Source organism: Danio rerio, chromosome 12 (genome assembly GCF_052040795.2).
Source record: "Danio rerio strain M-AB ecotype USA chromosome 12, GRCz13ab, whole genome shotgun sequence".
In the NCBI taxonomy this organism is placed as follows: Eukaryota; Metazoa; Chordata; class Actinopteri; order Cypriniformes; family Danionidae; genus Danio; species Danio rerio.
Genome location: NC_141032.1, coordinates 10,163,105 through 10,177,164, shown reverse-complemented (window position 1 = coordinate 10,177,164; position 14,060 = coordinate 10,163,105). Strand labels below are relative to the sequence as shown.

Below are 14,060 nucleotides of genomic sequence, written 5' to 3'. Positions count from 1 at the left end.
ACTGAAAAATAGAAATATTCTCCAAAATATATTTGTTTTTTGTTACGCTGCTTCTCTGAACTTTTAAATCCAGAACTGTTGAAGATATTCACAATATTCAAGGGAAGTACATCATAACTAAATTACATTAACAAAAAAGTAATCCCTTTTTAATTACAATAACTGGTTTGACTTAAGTAAATAACCCAACTAATTAACCCAGTAACGAATTACACCCAACACTGGCCATGAGATCCAACTGCAAAGAAGAAGGCAGGTCTGTAACATTGTCACCGACTCGGTCCCAGTCACTCCCCTCGCTGCCCAGCAGAGGCCGCCATCTCCGGACTTCTAGCATTACATCATCCACTTACGCTGATTGTGCACACACCTGTCCTGAATCTAGCTAACGACCCACGTACCCTTTATAAGCCACACACAAACACTCAGTCAGTGCGAAGTCTTGTTTAGCCCCGGCCAGCATTACTGAGCGGTATTCCCTGCCTGATCTCTCGTGTATAACTCCAGCCTGTTTCTGACTCTGCTTCGCCTTCTGCCTGCCCATGACCCAAGCCTGATATATGGACTCTGATACTCGCTACCTGCCCACGATCCAAGCCTGATTCACGGACTCTGATTCTCGCAGCCTGCCGTTGACCCATGCCTGGTAAATCCCTCTGTGTCTGTTTACCGCCAGCCTTGAAACATTTCATACTATTGTTTATGTGAGTTTGCACTTTGGTGCATATTGTGTGTTTGAGTGAGAGCTTGATTAATAAATGCTGCATAATGGATCCCTCCGTGTCAGTCTCCTCGTTACAAACATGGTTGGGAAAGAGACAAACAAATATAATAGTAACTCTTACCAGGCAGGTCTCCAGAAGAGATGGTCTGTGTGTCCAGTTTATATGTGTCCTGCAGTCGGAGGAGGGCTTTCGCTGCACCGTTCTGGTCTTCATCATTGGGGAAGTACTGGCGCTGAATGGTCAGGTTTGAGATAAAGCCTAAAAGAAAATGTTTTTAGCTTTTTATAAGAAAAAACATATCTTTAAGAAGAAAATCTTGTAGCATTGTTAGATCAGTAAAGTAGGACACATTTCTCAGTACGTGCTGTAGTTCTCTTTTTCAAACTCTTCACATAGCTCTTTTTTACTAACTTTTAGTTTGGTACAGCTATAATTTCACATAAAATATGCACTAAAATGATCCAAACCCTACATACATGCTTCAAACTAAAGGGAAAGTTAACCCACAATTCTATTATTTATTAATTTATTTGCTTTTTTCCGCTATCGTGACGTATATTCACTTGTAACGGTCCTGAAATTTGACAAAAATGTAAGGCTGTGCATAATTTTGCTCTTTGAGAACCAATTGGATTGTTTAAAATTGACGAAAGGTCAAATTCAGAGCAGAAATAAGACATCCACCGATAGCTTCGCCCTAAAGGAATTCCATGTGACCAAGAATGAAATCTAAATCAAGTAATTTTAGCATGTCAAAGTTATATTTATGTGTATAAAATATATTTTCCCAACAACAAAATTGTGGCTACTAAAAATGGCGAGTGGATAGTAATGTTGGAAAACTACTAGCCACAGTGGCAGGTGATCAAAAAAGTTAATGTCAAGCCCTGATTGCAGTGATACTAACCATCAGACATGTCCTTGAGCACTAGATCTTCCACTTCACCCCATTCTGTGTTTAGTCTCTTCATGAGTTTAAAGGCATTGACAGGATGACCCAAAAAGCCCTCTGGGTCCTGGACGGCTGTGGCTGTTAAAGCATCAAGCTTCTCTGCCCACCTGACAATACAAAGACTCCGTCAGACTCCGACTCAACCATATACAGCTTATTCAAAGTAAGATGCTCATCTAAGGCTGTATTAAAAACAAACAAAAAAAAAGTCCAAAAAATGAATAACAATAATACAATGTAGAATGGATGATGTTAAGTATTTAAATTATGCTACAATATTTTTTACTGAATATACAAATTTATACAGTTGAAGTCAGAATTATTAGCCCCCTTTGAATTTTATTACATTTTTTAAATATATATTTTAAATATTATTTAAAAAAAATATATATATATAAATAAGGTATAATTTATTAAATTGATTTTAAGATACTGTAGTTATTTTCTTTATTTGTCATAACAACTTTAATGGAAAAATGGTTTTAAGTAAACATTAGCAAAGTGTAGCAAACTTTGTGATTATGCTTGCTTGGTCTTTCTTAGGTGCTGTTAAAACCACCACATCTAACATTTATAAAAATGATAGTAAATCGCATTTTAAATCGCAAATCGCAATTTCGATCAAATAAATCAAAATTTTGTTTTATTTTTGAATAGTGCAGCCCTACCCTAAAAAGTATCTGAACAAAACACTCACATGGTTACACCACATAGATATCACTATTGTCAGAATTTTTGACAGTTACTATTATGATCAAATGAAATCTAAACCATAGCAAAAAGATCTGGAGATGTGTATTATTAACAATTTACAATATTAGAGCTTCATCGCTGCAAATTCAAACATGAGTTTTACTTGTTAATATCGTAACAATGAATGTTACTCACTGTTTAACTTGCTCTAGTTTGCTCTCCTCTGCTTTAATGTAGTCTTTCAATGATGTCACCAGGTCTTTTTCTGTGAACAACAGATCTGTCATATGACCTGAAAAAAAAAAAAACACAACATGAGAATCAGTGATTAGTAAATAATCGGTGTAGTTCTCCTGATCTGATGTAAAACCAGTGAGAAATGATCATCAACACAAGGATTTAGAGGATTACTGTACACTCACCGGCCATTTTATTAGGTACACCTGTATAACTGCTCAATAACCCAAATTTCTAATCAGCATGTGGACATGGTCAAGGCGATCTGCTGCTGTTCAAACCGAGCATCAGAATGGGCAAGAGAAGTGATTTAAGTGACTTTCAACGTGACATGGTTGTTGGTGGCAGACAAGCTGGGGTCTGTTCTTTGGATGATCTGAGAGATCCTGGATCTTTTAATCTTGATGACTGATCTCTGGCTAATTTGGTTCTTCAAACAAGATCGTAAATCAGATTAAAATGTCTGGATGAACTGATCTGAGATAGCTGTGTGTGTTGTGAAGGACAGATCTATCGATCCTTGAAATCATGATCAGCAATGCAACGATTGGCTGACGGCACAGCAGCGTAATGACATCATCTGATTGATATTCAATTATCCATGTGAGCAAAATTACATAAAATTAGCAGTAAAGGGTTTGTTAAATATGATACGCAATAACTTTACACCTTTGCTGTGGGCTAGATGCTTTACGCTTTCATGTGTCAAGAGTAGGCTATTTAACAATTTATTTAGTTTTACAGTTAGAGCGGATTTTCTTTATTATAGTAGCCATAGTTGTATTATAGTAGCCGGTTTTTTGATCAGTGTAAAGAACAACTGAAAGCATTTTGATGTAGGTAAAAGGTGTCTGCAACATTTGTAAAGCATCAAATCACCATCATATTAACTGTCAAAACATGTTCATGACTGCATAAATGTATTATTGCTTTTTTTAAAAAAAGTCACATATTGCGCATGTCTATTATCATACACTAATTGTACTAAAGCGATCTAAAAAGTTCTAAAATCAATACATTTTCTATTTGAACCACCAGGTGGCAGTCTTTGTTCTTTTATCCCTCATAAGTTTTATGAATATATATTTTAACTTATAAAATATATATGTTTGAAAATATATATATTTACTATTTTCCCAAGTGTATATAACTACAGGTACTAATATAAGAAAATATCAGCATTCCTACACATACTTTCTGTATTACCTTTGCTTGAACTGACTCGATCTAAGCCTGTTTAGAAATAAGCCTGCCCCCTAGCAGGTTTGAGCTACCAGAACTGTTGTTATGACAACAACTCTCGGATTAGTTTTGAAGATCGAAATGATCCTGGATCTTGTCAAATCGTCAATAACCAAATCCAGCTAACCAAGTAATAATCCACGAAGAACGGACCCCTGGTCTGAGTGTTTTAGAAACTGCTGATCAACTGGGATTTTCATGCACACCATCTCTAGGGTTTACAGAGAAAATATCCAGTGAGTGTCAGTTTTGTTAGCACAAAAACTTTGGGATGTGGAATTTCTCTAGTCTGGCTCACGGCACCAAACTGTTGTGAAATTCTAAGACGAGCCCAAAAAACCAGGGAGAATTTTCGGTCTCTTCAAAACAGAATGCTTTTAATAAGAAGAACTCAGCGTGGCTGTGGCGTCATGGCGTCAAAACTCTCAATTGGCACAACAGACACTCAGTTTAAATACATTTGATATGTAGGTGGGGACAGTCATGGTGGGGACAGTCAAACAAAGCATCCAAATGAAGTGTTGTTGTCGGCAGGGTAACATGCCTTTCCAGGCCCAATCTCATCAGCACATAAGTACCCATTAACGATACATTTTAGCATTAAAACAGAGTGCAAATGATGTTCTGGAGACAGAGAAGACAACAGATACAGGCGTGCTGTGAAACTGATAATTTGCATTACTTTAGAGATCGTCAGGGCTCAGGAAACCAAGACATTTTAAGGTCTGTCACACCCTGAAAACAACATTTCAGTTATATATAGATAATATAAATGTATATTCCCACACTATCATGTTAATATGGACCAAACTTTCTAATGAATATTTCCAGTACCTTGTTGAATCCATGCCACGAAGGATTAAGGCAGTTCAGAAGGCAAAAGTGGGTCCAACCCGATACTAGTCAGGTGTACCTAATAAAGTGACCGGTGAGTGTATGTTCCCTCTTAGAACCAGTCAGTAGTAACATTTCAAACTTTGATTGATAAAAACGTTTGAATACCAATGGAAGTGAAGAAGTCGCTGTGAGCAGAGGAAGACTTTAGCAGAGAGATGAGTAAAAAACAGCACACACTCCTAACTCCCATCATCACACTTTGCCACACACAACCTGAAAGAGATCAAAAAATGAAAAACATCATGTTACATCCTGGCTCTTAGAAATACTTGGTTCTGTTACAGTCACAATTATTATTATTATTAATTTATGCACTGTAAAAAAGTTGACTCAACATAAAATTTAAGGCAAATTGCTGCAGAGCTTTCTTCAGTTGACTCAACTTAATTGAGTCAAGTGCAGTCCTTAGGTTAGAAGTTGAGTCAACTCAAAAAAGCAAGTTGCCTTACAATTTTAAGCTGAGTCAACTTTTCTGCTGAACTATATATGTGACCTTTGAAGGGTTGTTATGATAAAACAATAACATAGAAATAAAAATGACGTCAAGCATTTGGTTAATTGCAATGAGTCTGAAATAAAACAAATACTAGATGGAATTTATTTTATAAATATTTAAATAATAAAATGTAAATAAATTAATTCAATAATTTTCCTTCAGCTTAGTCCCTATATTAATCAGGGGTCGCCACGGCGGAATGAACCACCGACTTATCCAGCATATGTTTTACACAGCGAATACCCTTCCAGCTGCAACCCAGTACTAGGAAATATCCATACACACTCACATTAACACACATACACTACAGCCAAATTAGCTTATTCAATTCACCTACTGTATAGTACATGTCTTTGGACTGTGGGGGAAACCGGAGCACCGACGCCAACACAGGGAGAACATGCAAACTCCACACAGAAATGCCAACTGTGAACCTAAACCTACACTCAGAAGAACCATAATGTTAATCTTAAATCTTAAAAAGGGGGCAAACTAGGTGCCCTTTAAACCACATCACTATAATGGGGTCACATCTAATGAGGAATCATTAAAATTCTATGAAATCATATTTACACACAGCTAAAAACACACTACATACCAGCAAATTGGTAAATCAGGAACTGACCACGAAATCTACTGAGTTCAATACATCGTTTTCACAATACAGGAAGTCTGTAACCCATATGCGTGTTGCTCAAGCATTCGTTAAAGGGAGAGTTCACCCAAAAACACAAATGTATGCTATTCCAAACATGCATGCTTTACTTTACTATGCGGAACCAAACAACTTCCAATGTGTATGAATTATGGACATAAAAAGTCTTACCATATCATTATTTGGGTGAGTAAATGACAGAACTCTCATTTTTGGGGTGAACTAAAGCCTAGCTAACAGAATAATAAACAGCTGTTGTTTGTATTTCTGCAGATATTACTCAGCAGTGTGGCATACAAGAACATGAGACATGACAAGTTGTTCTTTGCCAGACAGGCTGTCCGCTCAAAACCCCACTGGCACTGTGAAAGAAGAATGGGCTGCCATCAGCATTCAGTGAGGCTGAAAATTCAGTTTATAAATAGGGCAGAACACCCAGGCAGATTGCATGCACAAACGTCTTTCTTCCCATAATACTTTGCAACTTTTACTTTCGAAAAGATGCTGCATCATGTTGCTATTTGCAGACTGACTGTCCATTATAATAGGTGAAATAAATAAACAGTATGCAAAATGACTATTAGTGCATCGCAAACTGCAGTGCATTAATAAAAGCGTGTCAAATGTTGATAAGTGTGCTAAACAAAATGTGTGGGCAAAAATAAGAGACATTTTGAAAACTGATTTACTAGCTAAGTGTATTTGGTTAAGTAAAATTTTAATATTTCACTGTAAAACATGCTGGGTCACACAGTTCCTTCATGATGTACCAACACAAATCGATTAAGTTAACTTGATTGTTTTGTCAAATATACAAAGATTTAACATAAAACAATTAAGTTGTCCAAAAACACTTGTGTCTTTCAACTCATGTTAAATAGTTAGTCTGAACAAGCAGCAAAAGTCATTGATAACAAAAATAATGTCATTTTGTAGCATTATTATAACCTCAGAAAATGTCTACTATTTTCATTTATTGTGACGGAAAATGAGGGTTGTCCAATCAATATTGTTTTCTCATAAATGTGCACCCTATACTGACACTGAGGATAAGAAACTGTTAAATAAAGTTATTTTTGTTTTATGTGCCCACAAAAGTAGCTTCTCTTAGCTTCAGAATATTCAGATTAAACCACAGAGGGCCTATGGTCTGTTTTGAGAATTTTTTGGTATTTTTCTGGACAACTGAACAATTTGAACATGGCAGTCTATGGAGGATGAGGGAGCTCTCTCTGATTTCACCTATAATATCTTAATTAGTGTGAATGGTGGTCTGATGGCATGGGACAATAATCGGTTTACCATGGTTTAGAAAAGACATGGTTTTAAAAGCGTCAAACCTTCTGTTATACTGTTACTAAGATATATGCAGGTTTCTTTTTTAAAACTATTTTATTTAGTTTTTAGGGCAAAAGTATATTCAACAGAAAAAAAACTCTACATCAAAAGCTACTGGTCCAAAATATTTTAAAGGTTTCCAAAAATAAAATATATTGTGTTCAATGGGGTGAAAACGTTCCTTTTTACCCAGACATTTTAATATTACTTATTTTGGAGCAGTAATCACAACACCGTGAACCCATGATATTTTCATCCAAGGTTATCATACCTTCAGAATCTTGTACAGGTCTATGCCCACTGATGACATGAGAGTACATAATTAATGACAGAAATTAATTTTTTTGGATTAACCCTTTTAAAACCTTTTTTGTTATTGTGTTTACAAAAAAATTGATAGTTATCTGTTTGAGTAATATATTGTTTTTGGTCCCACTTTATATTAAGTGGCCTTAATGTGGCCTTAATGTACTTAAATAATTTAGTACAATGCACTTTTTTACATAAAATAAAATCTATAAATAATAATCTTATAAATCTGCATGTGATTATATCTTTAATAAATTAAATTATGTGCTAACATTTTATTTATTTTTTAAACCGCTTACTCAAAATGAGTTGAAACAATCTTTAAGTTGAATTGTTTAAGCCTAATTGTTTTATTTTAAATCCACCTAAATGTGTAAAAAACGATTGAGTTATTTTAATAAATTTCTGTTGGGACAGCATAAAAAAGTGTGTGAAACCCAGCATTTTTTTTTTACAGTGCACCTTAACCCACCTTAAATCCATACCACCAAAACTGTCCCTAACCTTATCAGTACCCCACCTCAGTAGCACCATGAGTGTTCTCTAATACATAATAAACACAATAAGTACATTGTACTTATTTTTTTAAGCAAGTACCTGGTAGTTAAGGCCACTTAACTAATTAACTAATGAAGTGGGACCTATTTTTTTTGTTGTTCTGCAAACTACTGATAACATTTCTTACAAATGTACAAATTACAATGGTATCAGTTGGTCAATGTGCTCGAAACTAGTCACAAATTTGACCTGATTTGAGGCATTACAAATATGTTTGCCAAATAAACCAATGGATATAAATCATTTAGCATCATGGATAAGCTTTGTGCATGTAAACACACAGCCTCATTTTTATCCAACTAATATGGATCTTCACATATGTGGTGTAACAAACAAAACAGATTGTAGCTGTGTATTTAAGACCTGTTCATTATGCTTCGGGAGCTTACTTTATTCACTTCATTTAACCATTCAAAATTCATTCATTCATTTTCTTTCGGCTTAGTTCCTTATTCACCAGGAGTCGCCACAGTGGAAAGAACCCGCAACTTATCCAGCATAGGTTTTACACAGCGGATGCCCTTCCAGCTGTAACCGAGTACTGGGAAACACCCATACACTCTCACACTCACACACATACACTACAGCCAATTTAGTTTATTCAAATCACCTTTACTGCATGTCTTTGGACTGTGGGGGAAATTGTCAAACTGTGGCACACGTACCACTAGTGGTATGCTGGATTCCTCCTAGTGGTACGCGGAGGAATTGCTGGATAATGAAAGAAAAAATTTACACTTTTAATCCTTTGATAAGTACGATAATAGTGATGTGATCAACATTGGGTGTTGCCTGAAGCGTACGAGCACAGCGCTGTGCTTAGAATGTTTATTTTAGTGCATTGTGTCATAAGCTGCTAAAAATCAGTTTCCGAAGCAGTGATGTGACTGACATGAAAAGTGGCCAATCACAGTCGACCTTGTCTAGTTTTGCATAAAACCTAAGGGCGGGACTAAGGCATTTCTGTGTTGCAGTGACAGAAAAAACTACTTAAAAACAAATGTTTCATTGGAATAATGCTTCTCGGATGTTTTCACTATAGAGATGTCTATGCTAGAGCAAGAGTAATTTAAACCTTTTTTTTAGTTTGTTTGTTTGTTTGTTTGTTTGTTTTTACCTGCAAGCAGTTATTGTTCAAACTATTTATAATGTTTAAAGTGGCTGACAAAAATACATATTCTTAATAATAGGAATTAATCTGCCTCGTTTTTGAACTGTGCACAGCTGTAGCTGCTTATAGGCCTACAACCCTACTATATTTCAATACAGCTCATTATGGTGGTACTTGGAGAGACAATTTTTTTCTGAGATGGTACTTGGTAAAAAAAAGTTTGAGAACCACTGACCTAGAGAAAACCCAAGCAAAACACAGGGAGAACATGCAAACTCCACACAGAAATGCCACCTGACCCAGCTGGGACTCTAGCTGACAGTTATTAACTGGATTATTAACCCAGATAAATTATTAACTGGAACAAAACAGCTGTTTCTGTGTATATTCGAAACTAGAAAATTTGCGCTGACCTAAACATTATTTAAGCCTTCTGTTGTCAAAAGCGCTACACAACACACAAACAAACATACTAATGCAGTACTCAGACTTTTCTAAACACTTGACCATCTGTTTGAGACTTAACAGCTGCTAAAACATGCAGTACAGGAACTTAAAAAAAAAAACCCACAAAAGACCAGAAACCAATAGCACATTTCCAAATTCCTACTGGGAAACAAGTGCCTGGTAAAAAAAATGTTCAGCTTTACCCTAACTCAGAAAGACAAGAATGTGATCAGAACATGTGACCTGACTAAACCCTTGAGAAACTAGTATTAACTTGCACTGAAAGCTTGCTGCCGTGAACATGCTAAAAAGAATAGCCTGGGGTTAAGTCAAGAAAGGTTGCTGGATGTGGTCACCCACAACAAGGGCTGCACAATATATCATTAGAGCATCGATATTGCAATGTGATCATTCACAATAGTCACATTGCAGGATATATGCAATGATGAGTTTGTATTACAATTCATCATTTGCATGTGTTTTTGATGCCAGTGATTTTATGATTTTAAAAGCATAGAAATTGTACCATTTGTGACCTTAATTACGATGAATTTTATTTAATTATTTTTATTTTTATCATTCAGCTACTGTACTTAAATACTGTTAGACTTAGGAAATGATAAAACACTTTATGTCAATTGCATCTTGACTGTATTTATAGATTGTTATGCATAAAAATACACACAGTCACAACGTATGCAAATAAAGAAATGCACTGCAAGTAGGACAGACCACAATGAAAATGTGTTGGGGGACTCCAAAAAGATTATAGATCGTTTATTAGATTTAATGGAGATGCACTCTAATCATCCCAATAAATCTAACAATATAAATTATTTACAAACATAAATATTTATATTATTTACAAATATAAATATCTGGTGAAATTGTATTCATATCACAATATACATTTCAAAATAAAAAATATCACAATAGATTTTTCCAATATTGTGCAGCCCTACCACAACCCACTGATAATTACACCTCTTCCTAACTTTTATTAAATGATTGAACTAATGTTTGCAGGTATATAATAAACCACTAAAAAAGTTATTAATATCTAATTTAGCGTTACCAAAATTAACAATTTAATTCATTTGTGAGCTGTTTTATTTTTTTATTTCTTCTAATTCAAGGTCAGAAGTGCAGTTGTTTAAGTTAGAAGCATTTTGAGGAAAACTATACAACAATTTTGTGAGTGATTATACTGATTAAAAAAAAATGAATTTGATAAGCAGTGTTGGGGAAAGTTACTTTAGAAAGTAATGCATTACAATATTGAGTTACTCCCCAAAAAAGTAACTAGTTGCGTCATTTAGTTACATTTTATGTTTGTGTATTTTTCTGATCTGGCTCAGGTCTGATGTTTTTCAGAACTTGCAAGGTTTCTTTTCTTCTTTTTTTTAAATAGAGGAGCCCTACAATTAACATCACACTGTATAACCTTCCTTTACCCTAAAAAAACACACACATAAAAAAAAATATGTAGGATAATGTTATCTTCAGAAAACTTCCTGACCCCAGAGCTCTACATGCAGTATATACAGATTAATGAAAGTTTAAAGCAATGCGTTTGCTATATTTGTACTTTTTTGTCTTATTGGTGAAGTAAAATCACTGTCCGTTCAGATAATCCTCTTTTCCTTTTCTTCCATGTGTTCAAAATAAAGAGAATATTTCCATCACAGATATGTAAAGCTCTGCCGTCTTCCATTTCTGTCTGTTCCTGCATTCTCTCATTGCGTGCAGGATCATTTTAATTCAGCAATTAATTTTTTTAAAGCGAATTAGCTAAACTTAAATGTAACGTGCATTACATTTTTTTTAAATAGTAACTCAAATATTATTACTTAATTTTGACTTGAATTTTTGACTTTAAATTTACTTTACTACACTTCTACTTTACTTTTTTATTACTATTGAACAGTTAATGGTCAGTAATTATTACAGTATAACGAAACATTGTGAACTATAGAAGGAACATAGAGGGGATAAAGCAGTAAAGAAGAAAAAGAATTGAAATAAATAAAATTTAAAATTAAAAAATGAATAACCGGCACAATATTCATAAAATAAAAATATAATAAGGTTAACAAGAAATACATATAATGCTTAGAATAAAATAAAATATTAAGCAAGTGATTCAAAATGAAGTACTGATGTTACAGGGGAGTTTTAAAAAGGGCATGACAAGATAATGTTTTCATAGCCTTAGGGCTCCATTTTGACAGTCCATGCACAAAACGGAAAGCGCAGGGCGCAAGCGCTTTCAGGGCGTGTTAGAATCCATATTTGCTAATTTAAGGATGGGAAAATCCGCTTTGCGCCGTGGCGCATGGTCTAAAAGGGTTGAGCTTATTTTCCTTATGAGTTATAGGTGTGTTATTTTCCTTATGATTTAACAGCTTTTTTAACAGAAAACAGTAAACAGTTTAACAGAAAACAGAGCATCTACTGCGTGAGAATGAGAGATAATGGATCTACTTTCACTTTCGCTCTCGTGGATAGGGAAACCTTTAAGCACAGACATCAATTAGCCTATAAATAATAAAGCGCAAATATTTGTTTCAAAACTATTTCTAAATTCAGTTCTAATTTCCAGCAAACGAATAAATGAACAATAATAACGAAGTGTGCTCAAAAATCTGAGTTATATCCTAAAACACATGCTGTGCCCCATATGGTCTAAAACCTGCAGGTGGACAAATCTAAGCTTGTTTTTAATAAAACAAATATAAATATGGATATAATAAATAATACTGCTAATAATAATAACATTATACAAAAGCAAATTGTTATGAATAAACTGAAAAAGCCTCCCGAGATGAAGAAGACATAAAAGCAGTGATTTTTCATATTTATGTAGGCTAGAAAATAATATGTTTTGTAATATTTTAATCCTTTATATTTACATCCTATATATATTCTTATTATATCCTATATATATCCTTAATGTTTTAATTTCTTCATTTGTAAAGATATGTGTGTATTGCTCTTCATCTTGTGTGTAGGCTATTAAGCAGTGTGTAAGCGAGGCGCAACTCTACGCTGGAGTTTAGACCGGGTTTGTTTTGGTCTAATAAAAAATCTATTATAGTTTCTCAAAATGGCAACGCGCCAGCAATGCGCCTCAGAACGCCTTCCTTTTTAGACCAGAACGCCTATGGGCGCACAAATGCATTTGCTATTTAAACAACGTGTTTCAAAATATTGTTTAAATTCTTTTATGAATTCCTTAAAAAACGCTTTATTATTGGGGAATTTGCATTTATGGATGTGGTTTTTAGCAAGTTAGTAAAATATTTATGAGGTAGAATGCTTTCTCAGTATTATAGTCTGTATCAATAAAACCAAATAACATATTTTCCCAAAACAAAGAAAATTTTTAATATATAAACTCACTCACAAATTCGCTAAAGTTACCCCAAAACACTTGTGTAGGTACAGTGCCAAAACAAATCCACAGCTGTTTCACTTTGTAAATAAAAGAAAGCGAACATTGTCAGAACATTAATCTGTAATTTCATTTAAAGGACACTTCTCTGGTTTTGTTCACAATGAGGTATTTGTGTGGCAAAAGCCAAACTTTTCTCTAACATACGACTTTGAGACATGCCTTACTTTACTCGTTACTTAGAAAAGTAATGGTATTACATAACTCGCGTTACTTAATGCGTTACCCCCAACAATGTTGATAAGTATACACATTGTTTCAGGTAAGCTCAAATGTGCCGCTTATATATGATAATAACTAAATTAAAAGTCAAACTATTATTTAAAACAAATTTAGACTCCACTTTATTTAAACAGAAATGTGTTTTCGGTGTATATTCATAGATATTTGTTGGTTTTTAAGCGTACAATGTTAATATCATGTAATATGCTAAGTACAACAGGAGTCATTTTCTCTAGGTGTACTTCTTTAAAGACAATAGTCTACTCTTATGTTAACTAACAAAATCACTTGTATTCTTATTATTAGAGGAGACTGTTATTGTTGTAATGTTTTACAGTAGACGGGACATTTGTAAACTGATGTAGATTGAGTGCCACGTCCTTTCCCCTCCCCCTTCAAAACCCAAACATTTGACTGACTTTACTATGCTATCTTCTACTAAGTTAACATTATTCGAATAGCTCATGTTGTTGGAATCCTAGTCTCTTTTTATGGCTGCAACTAACGTTATATTTAGCATATTCATATTTACCGATTAAATCTTTCTTTTAGCATGAAAAATATAGTCTCGTTATTTAAACATACAATTATCGCGTTAAATGAACGTTATCCTAACATTGTAGTTGTATACTCTATTGAATCAACCAGCACATTTGACTTTAATAATACTGTTATTCGTGTTACAAACAACTCTTTGATATTCAGTGTATAACGTTACTGTAGG

General features: G+C 34.3%; 1 protein-coding gene across 8 annotated transcripts in view; it reads right to left on the bottom strand.

The window, feature by feature from the left end:
• p4ha1a (prolyl 4-hydroxylase, alpha polypeptide I a) overlaps positions 1-14,060 on the bottom strand; it is a 45,478-nt gene that overhangs the window by 31,002 nt on the left and 416 nt on the right. For 7 of the 8 annotated variants that reach the window (XR_015503514.1, XR_015503515.1, XR_015503512.1 and 4 more), the window contains exons 2-5: positions 4,852-4,959; positions 2,566-2,662; positions 1,633-1,784; positions 846-983 (exon numbers count right to left, since the gene is read on the bottom strand). Coding sequence is in view for 3 of the 8 variants with exons in the window: in XM_087275184.1 (XP_087131310.1) it covers positions 846-983; positions 1,633-1,784; positions 2,566-2,662; positions 4,852-4,939 (475 nt within the window). In the remaining 5 variants the exon portion in view is untranslated. 8 annotated transcript variants of the gene reach the window in all.